The sequence below is a fragment of the Vicugna pacos genome, chromosome 5 (genome assembly GCF_048564905.1).
Source record: "Vicugna pacos chromosome 5, VicPac4, whole genome shotgun sequence".
NCBI lineage: Eukaryota > Metazoa > Chordata > Mammalia > Artiodactyla > Camelidae > Vicugna > Vicugna pacos.
In genome coordinates this window covers 73,650,212-73,665,104 of record NC_132991.1, presented here as the reverse complement: position 1 = coordinate 73,665,104, position 14,893 = coordinate 73,650,212, and the positions used below count along the sequence as shown (strand labels likewise).

General features: G+C 33.4%; 1 protein-coding gene across 1 annotated transcript in view; it reads right to left on the bottom strand.

Annotated features, from left to right (window-relative positions):
* The window catches only part of STK17B (serine/threonine kinase 17b), a 33,284-nt gene that overhangs the window by 10,791 nt on the left and 7,600 nt on the right, over positions 1-14,893 (bottom strand). Inside the window, exons 2-3 of the mRNA XM_072961565.1 lie at positions 13,043-13,208; positions 7,124-7,336 (exon numbers count right to left, since the gene is read on the bottom strand). Of these exons, the coding sequence (XP_072817666.1) occupies positions 7,124-7,336; positions 13,043-13,164 (335 nt within the window). The 5' untranslated portion in view covers positions 13,165-13,208. The remainder of the gene's footprint in view (positions 1-7,123; positions 7,337-13,042; positions 13,209-14,893) is intronic.

Sequence of the window (14,893 nt, the reverse complement as noted above, 5' to 3'; positions counted from 1 at the left end):
ATATACTCCTGCAAAGATACTGCAGATAATATTACTAATGTAATTGTAAGCAAACAAGAAAATGAAGAGATGATATTTTAGATTCTCTTAGAATGAGTTCTTTGCTAGGCACTTTATAAGATACATCAGATAAGAAATCAGACCAAATAATTTGAAATTATAAGACAATTGTCCAAAATATGGATTTATATTCACTATTAAGACATGGCAAATACAAAAAAAATATGGAAAACACTAGAAAGATCTGAGTTCTTCAGTATTCGGCAGTATGGTAACATAAACTGCTTAGGTGAGAAATTCATTCTTGAATACTTTATAATTATTTGGGTACCCACATTTACATTATGTTCACTAAACTTAATTCAATAGCCAGACCCTTCTACTAATTCTAAAATTCAAAACAAAATATAAGAAAACAAACTGAGAAAAAGTATGTAAAGCACTTCCCATTGCCCAGACGGGAGAGAGGACAACAGGGTGCTTAGAGAAGGTGCCAACAGAAATCAGTCCTGACTCGGCCACTCACTCACTAGCTACCCGAACTGAGACAAAATGTGCTTCTATTTCTTCTGCTGTCACATAATGATACATAATGAAAATGACAGCTCCTACTTCACTGGACTGCTGTAAAAACTGAATTAGATAAGCCATGTAAAGTGCTGAGTACAACAGATGATTCTTATAAGGATCACAGCAGATCATCTGTACGTATTTAATACAATGTCTGACACATGGTAAATATTCCATGAATAACTATTATTATTATGAGTGGACAAATATTAATTCCAAATCTAGCCAACATCCACCTTTTCTGAATTTGGGGGCGTCTTGTTAAACTCTGCTTATAAAGGCAATTTTAAGTTTTTGCTAAACTAAAATTCATTTCTAGAAACACTGTATTATGCATAGAAAAATGCACACAATATATTCTTAAGTGAAAAAAGAGTGTTATAATAGAGTACACTTAGTTTATCACAATTTTGTTTGTAAATGTATATATGCAGAGACAGAAAATGACGAATAGTTTTAAAATATATGAATATGCCATAAAAGTAACCACAGTTTACAAATGATTTCTATTTTCCATAAATGTGTTAAATTTAACACAATGAATGGGTATTACTTTTATAACCAGGAGAAGTATTCTAAGGGCTTTTTGTTTATTTTAGTAAAAGAGCAAACAAATACTCTGTCAGTCAATCACACCGTCTCCACCTTTTAGTTTGGCAAGCTGACCAGTGTCTTTTGTAGGAATGCCATTTTTCCCACAAGAGAGGGACACAGGTGGAGCTATGGTAAATAGAAAATGAGGAGAGGTAAGAGGACGGGAAGTGCAGAGAACACGAGAGCAGACTGCAGCAGTGAGCAGAACCTGGAAGCATATATGGCAGCAGCGAGCACTACCAGACTACAGACGCTTTGTTAAAACGAGGCACCCTGAGCAGTGCCTGCAGAGAAGAAAAAATACCTCTGTAATCAGAAAAGCCATTATATCATTATCGTTGCCCTGGAAGGAAAATTCGGCTGTTTCTACTCTTTCTGTCTCTGCTGAAGAGTGTGCCCCTAAAGGGACTCAACCAACACATTTAGAAATCTAGAGTGTTCATGTCCATCGGCTTCTGGACTGTGCACATGCTGTGTGTGAGTGGGTGTGATAGCAGACACCCCGTCCACTATTTAGGTCTACCTTTGCCTGTTACAGCTTTCTAAATAAAGCACAGGATAGAAATTATAGGGAAGTAGAGAACATCCTTTAGAAAACCTTCCATAGCACAATAAGGTTACCATATGAAAGATTAAAATCAGAGTACTTTCCTACCTAAAATGCCGGATTTCCTTGGGTACCAGAGAGCCAAGATTTTCAGTAAAACCAAGTAATATCACCCTTATCCATAAAATACAGGTTTATTCGTAGAGCTTTGGAAAGCCATACTAAAGATTTTTAAATTAATTATTTTTAGTGATCAAAGTGAAGTAGTTTTAAAATTTTTATATTAAGAAGCTCTTTTAAAATTATATTCATTCCAATGCTAATGAGGGGAAAGAAAGCCAGAGGAATTTCAGAATAAAAAGAAACCAGGCTGAGTATTTCCTGCCTCTAACCTAGAATATGTGAAGTAAATACCAGTCTCCCCTTTTGGAGGATTGTTTTAAAAATCAAATGAAAATACAGATAAAATGCTTAACATGTAAATGCCCAACATGTATTATTGTTGAAAATGTTTTGCTGTCCTCGTCATTTTCTACTGGGTCCATAATATTTACTTAAAGATATTTAATAGGCAACATAAGCTTGTAATTTCTTGACAAAAAGAAAATATTATTTCTCTCCCATGTAATCTCAAAGAGTTGTCTTCGATAAATATAAGCCATTTCCCCTATTGAACTTTGCTATTTCTAGGACAAAGTTCTTGTCTTATGTTTTCCAAAGATTTAGTAAGTATTCTTTATTATCAACTTCAGTGATTTCAAAACTCAGCCTTAAAAACTTAATGTGCCCAATTAGATAATAGCTTATTTCCAGAAGTTAAAAAAAAATCTTTGTATATATTTTATTTAATTCTCAAAAAATGCTTTTCAAACACTTACTACAGAAAAGTTGTTGCCTCTTGGAGGGTGGGGATGGGATGACTTGACTATCCTCAAAATTTTCCCCCAATTTATGAAAAGATCTAATACTACCTCTGGGAAAGTAGTATTTATACAACTTTTAAAACAGTTTAAGAAAGGACTAAAAAATAATTTAGACTTTATAATCAGTAATGAAATATCTTCCTATGGACTAAGTATAAAGATAAAAATGAAAGATTTAGTAATTGCTAAAAACCAATAAGCTGACTGAAAGAATTTAAGTTTCATTCACAAAAGTAAACAACTTAATTTGGCTCAAAAAACTGGTTTAGATTAAGTGGAGGCAAAACAAAACACAATAGTGAAAATAGAGCTATCAGAACCCACAGCTGTAATAGTTCCAAAAGAAAGTTTTGGTAAGATTCATATAATTAGCAAGTAAACAATTCCAAAAAGTGCCTTTTCTAAGTGATTATGTGCCATTCATATGAAGAGAAATCTGACATCTAATACAAACACATATGTACTTACTCCTTGATCTACCAAATCACACTTACAGGAATTTACCCTAAAACTACACCTCCACAAATGCTAGCCATCCATAGAAGACTGACTGAACAAAGCATGGTGCACCACATAACAGAGAACCACACAGGCATTTTAAAAAGGAGAAGAGGAAGAGGAAGAGGGAGAGGAAGTGGGAGAGGAGGAGGGGGAGAAAGAAGAAGAAGAAGAAGAAGGAGAAGGAGAAGGAGAAGAAGAAGAAGAAGAAGAAGAAGAAGAAGAAGAAGAAGAGGCGGAGGAGGAGGAAAGATGCATATGAATTATGACTATGGAGTGATTTCCAGGATATAATGTTAAGCAGAAAAAAAAGCAAGGTGCAAAAGGGTACATATAAAATGCTACTTTTTCTGTAAGAAAGAAAGGGAAATATAAATATATGCAAATTTGCTTATATTTGCAAGAAGAAACACATAAAGAATAAGCCAGAAATTAATAAATATGGTTACCTATAAAGGCTGAGTGGGAAGAGAGTGGAAAGGGCAGGAACGAGAATAAGACTCTGTGGTACACACAGTTACTACCTGTACTGTATACTCGAAACTTGCCAAGAGAATAGATCGCAAGCATTCTCACTGGAAAAAAGAAAAGTAACTATTTGAGGTGATGGATATCTTACTTAACTTGACTGCAGAACTCATTTCACAATACACATATATTGAATCGCCATATTGTACACTTTAAGTGTATTACAATTTCGTCAATTATACCACAATAAAGCTGAAAAAAAGACTTTGTAGTATACCTTTATATAAATCTTTGAGTTTTGAATCATGTAAATCTTTTTTACAATTTCAAAAAAATAAAGAACTTAAAAATCAAATGCTAAGACTTAGTATGAACAGAAACACATGTGCCTAACTCTGTTAGTCTGACTGCATACCCTGAGAGGGTATATTCTAAGGACAAAAAGAATGGCAAAAAAAGCTGAGCTTCATTAAGGAACTTTTATTAAGTGGTATTAGTATTGTCATGGTGAAGCTATTTTGTACGTTTTCTGGGATAAAGCACATGAGTGAGTAACTACTGTCGAGAATCAGCGTTTTCACTGTGGGCGAAGGGAGACATGAATCTGGGGTGTGAGAGGTGATAAAGGACCCTGTGATGGTGGACCTGAATTGAAGCCATCAGAATGAACTCACGATTTTTAAAAAATACCAGATCCTAACAATCTCCTCAGAAAGGCCTAGAAACATAATACTCTATTAACAATGAGCATGTCCAGCAGCTGGTAAAGAACAGAATATTCACAGGGTCTCAAAATATCACCACACTGATTATTTATTAATTATAAACTGGGAAAGTTCCTTAAAATGGGAAGGTCTGACAGACTCCACCTTGGCCATGTTCTGGTTTCTAAAACCAATAATGGAGCAATATGAACGTAATTGCCACCTAATGTTATAAGAAATACCCATCATCACCCACATTGTCTTCTTGCCAAAAATATTTAACCTAAATCTAATCATGAGCAAAGAATCACACAAATCCAGGATGTAGAATACTTCATGTGACAACTGATACAGATCTCCCCCCGAAAACTCAATGTCAGGAAAAACTAAAGTGACTCAAGAGGTTTAACAACCAAATATAATGTGTGACTTTTGATTGGCTCTTGTACTAAATTTTTTTTAAGAAGGTTTATAAAGCATTTTAGGGATAATCAAAAAAATTTAAATATGAACTGCATATTCAATGATACTACCGAATTAATATTAACTTTCTTAGGTTTGATACTGGTACTGGTTATGTACAAGAATGCCCTTACTCTTCATAATAAATACTTTGGCTTGTAAAGAAGAAATACCAGGATACCTACAACTTTCAAATGGTTTGGTAAATGTGGCAAAATTGTGGATCTGACAATTGGTGAATCAAGCTGAAGAGTATAATAGTGTTATTTGCATTATTCTTTCAACTTCTCTGTAGATTTGAAATTTTATAAAATAAAAAAGCCAGGGAAGAAAAATGAGTATGTAGGATAATTTGAGGAGAATACCAAACTGGCAATAGCTCTTAGCGCAAAAGATTTCCCTGTTTTATTTATTTTCACTACATAGTTAGGCCACCTTATTAAAATAGCTAAAACCTATCCAACCAAATTTTTATCTTTAATTGCGATTATCTGATGTGACAATGCCACCCCAAAAGTGACACGCAGTAATAAATTTTACTAGGTCTCAGTTCCTCTGATAAGAAATTAAATATATTAATCCACTCACAATTTTTTTCTGCCCTTACAGATACCAGTTTACTGGGTAGGATATCTGAATTAATTTTCAGAGTGTGAACAAGGTCCATTCATAAAATGTGTCAAAACTTTTTGATGTATTTTGTTGTTGCTATTTAGATGAACCCCCAAAAGAGGATTTTATGAAAGTGGTCTATGTACCTATGTATATTCACCCTCCAAACCTAGTATTCCATGAATTAATGTTTTTGAAAACATTAGCTACTTTTCATATACTTCAGACATGCAGATATCAAACAAGTAGATAACTTTTTAAAGGTCAGCTGAAGAATTTGACAAAAATAATTACAAAATGTATGAAAAATGAAATCCCATGGTAGAATCTTGGTCTTTTCTGCAATTCAAATTTGTTGTGAAGGTACTACAATACACCTTAATTGGTGTTGTGGGAAATGTACACAGCATTCATTCTCTTGTGTTAAATGAACTTTACTGCATTATAATCACATAAACTAGTGTACCCATTTCAAGTTCAATGAGTTCTTTCAATTGTATACAGCTGTGTATCCTCCACCACAACCAAGATCTAGAATGTGTATATCACCCTAGGGAGTCTCCTTGTTCCCCTTTGTAGTCAACACTCCCCCATTCATGGCCCTAGACAATCACTCATTAGTCTTCTGACACCAAACATTTTTTTTTTCTCCACAAAGCCACATAGCATTCATTCTTAAATGAACTACTTATCAGTTCAGCATTTTGCAAAACAAGCATTTTTGTTTACAAGTTCACTCCAGGCAATCAACTTTCCTGGTACAAAAATACATAGATTTTTAAATAAATACATAAATTCACCCTTAAAATAAGTGAGCCCTAAAGTGTGGTTAATATACTTTTAAATTCAAAAAGGCAATAATGCAGGTTGGCTACTAAAAATAATTACTATATTTATAATCTTTTTTTTTTTTTGCTAAAATACTTCTCTTTATTACAAAATAGATTTACTTTATTAAAAAATTATCAGAACCTAAACTGTATTAAGCATAAATTTAGCTGCATTCTTCCAATTGTTGCAGATGTTCAAACACATTTTTTACATAAGTATAATAAATGTGTCAGACTGTCACACTTTAGAGTAACACATGAAAAGCACTGTTTTAGAGTAACATGTCAACATACTGGTTAACAAACTAGTTAGCTTAACCATGTTCTATCCCCACTTGAATTGTTAGATATTCGGGTGTTTTTAACTTTTCACTGACTTGTGGGAAAAGCTATATTTTATTTTTTATTGCTATAATTCCTAACATAGCGTTTCGCACATCACACACACTAAATAAATATGCTTTTCAACAAACTGTGGTTTTCATTCATGCAAGCTTACCTGTTCTGTTCTCCTTGGGTCACTTCCTGGGATGTGTTTTTCAAACAGACAGACAAAATACACAAATAATTTCAATCTTATTTGCCCATCAGATTGCTTGGCAGAAAAACTCAATTTTCTGTGCTACTAGCAATGAAAGTATACTTATTTCACCACATTACCCAAACATTGTATTGTCATTTGTTTATTTTGGCTGTTTAATTAGTTTTTGGGTATATGTATGTGAGGCTGCACATTAAGCTCTGTGAAAAATATTTGAATATATACTGTGTCCCTTGAACAGTTTATCAACAGGAATCTTTAGAAGTTTTTATCGTACTTTTATCACTCTTGTTCTTGACATTTTAAACTACCTTGTCCCACCAATTAAAGTAAGTACTATAAATTGACATCAAGTTTTTAAAGTTTATACTTACTATTCCAATACCAGAATGATTTCACTTGCATTTTCATAGACTTCATGAAGATTAATCACGTGGGGACAAGACTTTGTCAATTCAAGTACCGCAATCTCATGCAGAATCTCTCCTCGACAGTCCTGTCCTCTTCTTCTCTTTTTCAGAAATTTTGCAGCATATTCTTGGCCAGTAGATTTTGATATACATTGTCTAACCACAGCAAATTTTCCTCTGGGGGGAAAAATGAGGACAATCAACTTTAACTTTTCCATAGAGGAGAATATTAGTATAATACAGACACTTTTATGCCTCTGACTTAGAAGTCAGTGCTTTCAAATATTCATGCCATTAGGAATGTATCTTTGTTCTCTTAACTGAATCAAATACTGCATGTTCTTTTATAAAATTTATAGTTCTATGACTTAAAAATATAAGTGTCAAATATAATAACAAGATATAACAGAATTATATTTATTCTTCACTATTAATATGATACATTACCATTGTAGGGGGAGATCTCACTTGCCTACCAACTCCATGCCACACTCGACAGAAATGATTGTGTTTAAGTATCACAACAATCCTTTATTATAAATATTATTCTGTTCTGCAGATGGCAGAGAGAATATATATATTGGTCTATTTCCAAAGACTGTATCCTTAATAGGTTATCACATTAACCCTCTAATCAAAATTTTAGCTTTCCTTCAAATGCAAAAAATTAAAATGAATGCAAAAATGGGTATGTGACTTATTTTATTAGTGTAATCACTTTGCCTTTCAACATCACTTTTAACAAGCTTTGAAGCTTTGTAGCGCCATTTGTCAATTGTTTTACCAGTCTCTCAGTATTGCTCAGCAGTCTATGAAGCTTGTAACAGACACCAAAGGTATACTTGTACTATGAAGAGTATCCAAAGACACCTCATGATTAACTAAGAAAATTAACGGTTACGAACATCTCTATGAACAGACACAACCAGTAAGGTCATGCTTATCATTTTAGGAATAAATACGTTTTAGCTCGCTCCAATAATAGTGCTCAGCACCTAAGCCCAAATTTTAAAAGACTCTGGCAAATGAGTGTATTCTAAGTCTATAGTCACCCCAAATCTAGTTTCCCAAAGACCTAAGCTATTTTGAGCCAGACTATTTTAAGAAACTAATGAAAGCCATTGACTGCCTATCCAGAAAAACATATACATGTCCTTAAATAGAAAGGTTTACGTATAATTGCAGAGGGTTTTCAGATTTCGAAGACCATCCATAAACTTCCTAAGTTTGATCCAGGGGATCCAAAATTAAGACTTCCATCCTAAGACTCAAATTACTGTCTAGATATTAACAAATCAGGTATAAATAAAGGAACTTCAGAGAGTAAATTAGTTCCACAACTCCTCTTGTCTCAAATCCCCTTAGAAAATATTTCAATACAACCTATCAGGGTGCTTAGCAAACAAACAAACAAAAAATATTTTTAACATACTTGGGATTTGGGGTGGGAGTGGGGGACAAAATTAATTGCTTGATTACATTTTTAATTGCTATTCTCAGGGGCAGGATAACAAAGATCCCTACTGTTTACTTCCCAAACCTCCTCAAGATTGGTGCCAAAGAGAAGCACTGGAAACCAAGCTGAAAAGGTATAGCTACTAATACCAAAAAAAAAAAAAAAAAAAGTGGTCAAGGTATAATTTGACTTTTATATAATTTATCAAATAAATAGCAACTCAGAAAATTTGCATGCACAAATCTGATTCTTTGATAAAACTTTTCATCTGAGATTTGAGAATGTTTAAACTATAAGACACTTTCTTACTGCATGTGTAAAGAATACAAATCAATGTATTTTAATGAGTACACAAAAAATGTCAATCAGTCCTTTTACTTTATGTTCAAACTGCCCATGTTTTACAGATTTTATGCTGGATAAATGAAGGCTGACTAAGACCGAGTAACTCATGAAAGGTCATACATGGAAATGGAGTGCCACGGCTTAACCTGTGGAATGTGAAGTCCTAGCTTTCTGTTCTGACCACGGAAAAATTCCTCCTTTAAGACAGTTGCTTTTAAAGTAAACTCACTTCTGCCAATTCTTACTTACATTTAGAAGTGAAAATTTGTCTAAAACAGAAAGGAAATTTTGAGTTTTATGAAGAAATTCATCTTGTAAAAACTTAGGAAACAGAAACTAGTTAGCCAAGAAATCTGTCCGTCTGAAAAAGTTTATGGCACCAATTGTGACAAGTTCTGCTATAATTTTATGATTGCATCTACAAGCCAGAATTTTCTCAGTAACAAAGAGCAAAATTAAATAATTAAGTAATAATACTTTTATTTGTTTCAGGTATTCTCAAAAGTCTTCCAAGTATAGTACTCATTAATCCAGAGCAAAGGTGACCAAATGATATATGTAATTATTTGCCAATGTTCACCATAAGTAGATGCTCCATTAGGGCAGAAACTGTCTGTCCTAATCACTACAGTATTTATAAAATCTACACTTTGCTAATACACAACAGGAACTGAAATATCTGTTGAATGAATGCAAGAGTTATGCACCTACTACAGTATCACGTATTGTGCTATTTGTATACAGTACTTAACACATTTATATTTTTAAAACTTATTTGTGATTTGAATATTCATTTATGTCCTGTTAAATAAGGTAAATATTTTGCCATAATTATCAGATGACTTAGGGGAAAAAAAGCAAGCATTTGTTTTCTATTTAAAAATGCTAATTGTTGTTTAGAAATATCAAAAATAATATTTAATACATAATGTTCCTACATCAAATTTGACAGAAACATTTAAGAAAATGTAAAACCCTTAACAACAGTACTTAATTCATACCTTAAAGGGAAAGGCTGACTAGATTTCCCAGCAGTTAAAAGGTCTAGTTAGTTACCCTTCTACATTCTAGAATAGACAATAAAATGTGAAAGGAGGGGGGAGGGTGAGCCACAAAGGAAGCTGACGTTTATTTCTGCATCTGCCTCACCCTTCTAACCACAAGAAGTCCTGTGAAACCTTGCTTCAATTGGGGGAGGGGTGGAAAAAACTTACCCAACATGTTAAAAAACAGGAACAATGTAAAGTTTTTTCAGAACAGTCAAAAATGAACTGTTAGCTTTTACATATTTTCTTCTAAGTTACTGAAGAAAAATAAACTCTAAAACACTAACATCTTAAAATTAATAAAAATGATTTATAAAGATAACTTTGTAACTCACCACTTGTTAAAATTATATGTTTGTATGCTTCAAAATGTATGCTCTTCAGAAAAAACAAGATTACGATCCTAATTTTTATTTTGCAAAAGTATGGGATATCAAAGTTAATAAAATATTGAAAGAAAGCAAGTTTGTGGCAGATGAAAGGTCATGAGTTCCAATTTATCAAGGTTTATTAATTAGATATATCAATACTTACCATGTGACTCATTAGCCCATACCAATTTAAAAAGTTAGGTCTCTTTCATTAAGATATTAAAAGATGAGATATTTGCAATCTGAATTTGTTTTAATCAGATTCTATCATGGGGTTTTGCTCTAAAATGTTAAAAAGTACAATGAATCAAGTTTATGATTGTGATTTATGATGGCACCTCATTTACAAAGCAATTTAGAATTATTAATGTTGTTCTCATCAAAGTTTAAGTTCTCCAAAACTCTCAAAGAAAAACAAAATTAGTCTTTCTAGCTCCCACAGTATCCCTTTAGATTGCAAATTTAATTTAATAAATAAATGTATGCAAATTTACCCATCAAAATATTAATTTAGAAAAATAGAAAAGAATGCCCTTTATTATATATACCAATCAAGGTTGTGAATATTCAATTACCTGCTCAAAGTAGTTTCCAAGCACTACTGCAATAGAAGGAAACTTGGAGACATCTAGTCCACCCTCTCAACTTAAAGGAAAGGAAATCACACAGCTAGTAGTTCACACAATTTTAGATCCTGAGTAAAGATAGGTCAACCGGCTTCCAGCTTAGCCTGTTTTTACTAATATACTATATGATGCCATGTGACACATATTTGACATGGCTATTGAGAAAAAAAGAAGAAAAACTCCTAATGGAATCTTGGGCTATTTCAATAGAGCTTTGTTGTATTCTAGATGGTAAGATAATGATAATATTGTGTCCATTCTAGGCTTTCTCATTTTAAGACTGACAATGAAATGAAAAATGCAAAGAGGGGTCCAGAAGAAGATAACCGGATCAAGGAAGGCCGTCTGGAAATCAGGGAAATGAGGTCATAAAATGAGCTCTTAAGAAAACTGGCAATGTTTAGCTATATTCAAATCTCTGAAGGACTCTTCCATGGTCACTATACGCAGCTATAAAAGGAGAACTATGTATACTGGGTAGAGGTTAACAGAGGAGAAAACAGAATTCTGTGCCTAAGAGGTGCCCACAAAATGGAACAGATACATTCTGAGGTAGTGAGTTCCTCATCACTGAAGCATTCAAATTGAGACTGAATAAACAACTTGTCAGGAAAAGTATAGAAAAGATCACTGCACTGCATAAAAAATTTATATTAGAAGACCACTGACCACTGAAGTCTGTCCAATGCAAATATTCTATGACAATTCAATAAAGAGTGAGATACAGACAACTAAAAGGAAACATTCTTTCCTGTTATAATGCAAAGAGAAACAGTTATAGATTTAGAACTTAAACAATTTCTCGAAAACATTCTGAAAAGTGTTTAAAACTCTCTCTCTTAATACACCATTAAAACACCCAAATATTTTACACACAAAATTAAATAAATATGTCAGGAATTATGAAATAGCTTTTACATCTAGTTCTTGGTCTGATGAGGGAGATATTATCATCTTTGTTTTGCAAAAGAAAGACTGCATCCAACATCTGACAAATGGAAAAGCCAAGTCTTGCCTTCACCCATCACATAAAGACCACCAAGAACCGAATTACTGTCCGTGGTTCAGTCAATTTTTGTTTTCACAGAGATTTTCAAAGATAAAAATCAACCATACTATTTTACTGTACATCTATCAATACAAACATGGACTTAGTAAAGCATTTTAACATAAAAATCAAACTGAAGATAGAAACTGATTGCCATCTTCCAACCCCTTGTTAAGTGTTTCTAACTTAAAGCTCAAAAATGCTGAATATCTAACAAATTATTTGGTATTTCTTTTGTAACTTTCTTATATATTAAAATGGTAGTGTTAAATGGTCTCATAATCTTAAGTCACTCCTTGGTCTTAAGGAATTTACACCTTGGTTAAACCAAAACAGACTGGTATTAGCATTAAGTATGGGTTCTACTTACAGAACATGCATTACTTGTCAAAAGGATATACTATCAAATATGAGCTCATACGTTTAAATATAGAAAAGAAGCAAAATCTCCATATTTATTTTAGCCCAGCACAATATCTGAAGAAAAAAGCATGTTTCTTTAACTAAAAAACTTACATAGTGCTCTACTAAATACAAATATTAACATTACAAGTATTAGTCAATATTTAATCCTCACAACCACCATATAAAATAGATACAATTATCTTCACCCCCACTTCTTGGGTGAGGAGATTATAGCATTAAGAGGTACAGTAATTTAATTGAGGTCAAACAGCTTGTAAGTGGCAGAGTCCAAATTGAGATGTGGCGGTCCATTCTGCTAAGCTGTCTCTTCTCTTACACAGCCTCAAACAAGAACCCTGACTCCTTATCCTGGGTTCTGAAGCTTCAAGGGATGTATCATATGTGATCACTACCTCTCCACAGATTTGATTTCCAAGTCAGTTAAGACTAGACCTTGTATTACTATCAACAGAGATGACGACTTTTCTTTCTAATCATTGCTAAATAATGACCAAGTGAGTTTTACAAAAGTATAGAAAAATCCAAAATGTGAATTTGAACACATATACATCAAAAGTATCCTTACCTTCCTAGCTCTTTAGATGTAAGCGTATAAAAATTATTAAAGTTTTCCATTTTTATTGGAGTTTGAGGAGTTGTAGTTAGCAAGCCCGAAATACTTCGGCAGTCAAATCTTCTTCTCAGCATGTTAGATGACTCTTGGATGTGCTTCTTCAGTCACTTATTTTCACCTATTTAAAAAAAGAGAAGATGCAGGATATAACTTAGATGCAATTAAGAAAAAAAGATGTTATCTCAGACAAGAAGTGTGTCATACCACATAGCTCTAGCTCCAAATATAGCTAAAAGATACAGCCAAAAAAAAAAAAAAAAGAAAGAAAGATTTAAGAGCACATTCTATCCAGAAGGAAGAAAAATGAAAAGCACACACAGAAGCTGGTAGCACCTCTCTGGTACTTGAACTAAGTTACTGACTTCAATTTAGAGTAAAACTACTATAAAAATCCTGTAAGGCTTCTCAAATTCTTCAAAAAAAATTGTTACCATAAAATTTTAATATAAGCAACCATTCAGTTCTTAAGCTCTCATTCTTTAAAGTTGTATCTTCACATAACAAGATGACTTAACCCAGCAAAGTAATGATTATTCATTTTAAATTTAATTTCACACGGCCAAACAAATTTGGTGGTAAATTCACATGATGTGAGTTATACTACTGACATCTGAATGACTACAAGAAATAGCCTTCTCTCACAGGTCTTAGAGCTTCTTTTGGCAGAACCTAGCCAGAGCCTGCCATGAATGAAGAGCTCTATAATTTTGCTGGATGAGTGAGTGAGTGACCTTGCAGAAAGCCTTATTCCGGAGTTTCATCTGTATCTGAAGCTCATATTTATCTGGAAATACCTTGTGATACAAGTATTCAGTTTTAACATTAAAACAACTATTTCATACTAACTGAATTCATATAATAACAGCAAATTATGTATTTTAAGATACTCCTGACTTTCTGCCATGCCTGTCTAATAAAAGATCCAGTATTATTCTTCTAGCTCCCTCTTATAATAACCCCCTAAGCTTCTGCTCTGTGTCTGCCAGATTTTTCCTCCCTTTATTTCCTTCTTGACATGTTCTGTTGTTTATCTTCCTAAATTCAAATGCCAACTTTATTCAACTTAGCAAATAAGCAGTGTGATTAGAGGTGAGTGTTTTCAGTTTCTGTGTTTTCTTAGTTTTATTCTTAAGTAAAATTTGCTTTCTCTGAACCCCTCGGTCTTGCCTGAACTAGTTTTGGGATGCATCTCTAGGAGTCAAAGGTAGCAGTGTAGCATTCTGAAAATAACATTTGGACTGAATCATCTCTGGGTCTGAATTCCATTTATCCATCATACCAGCTATGAGACACGAGATATTTAACTTTGCCATTGTTATGGGCTGCACTATGTTCCTCCCCTCAAAATTCAAATGTTGAAGTCCTAACCCCCTAGTACCTCAGAAAGGACATTTAAAGGGGTAATTAAATTAAAATGAGATCCTCATTTTCATTAGGGTGAGCCCTAATCCAACAGGATGAGTGTCTTTATAAAAAGACAAGATTAGGATACAGACACACACAGAGGGAAGACACAAGACAACGACCCACCCTCAAGCCAAAGAGAAAGGCCTCTGAAGAATCCAACCCTGCTGACACCTTGATCTCAAAATTCTACTCTTTAGTGCAGTAAGAAAATAAATGTCTGTTAAGTCACCCCATCTACAGTGCTCTGTTACAGCAGCCAAGCAAACTAACACAGCCACTTTTAAAAAGAAAAAGAGAGAAAGAAAGAAAAGAAGAATGAATTATTTCAAATATGTATGAAGGTATACAAACATAACAAACATGGAGGTTTTTCAATCTTATTACTTTGCTATATTT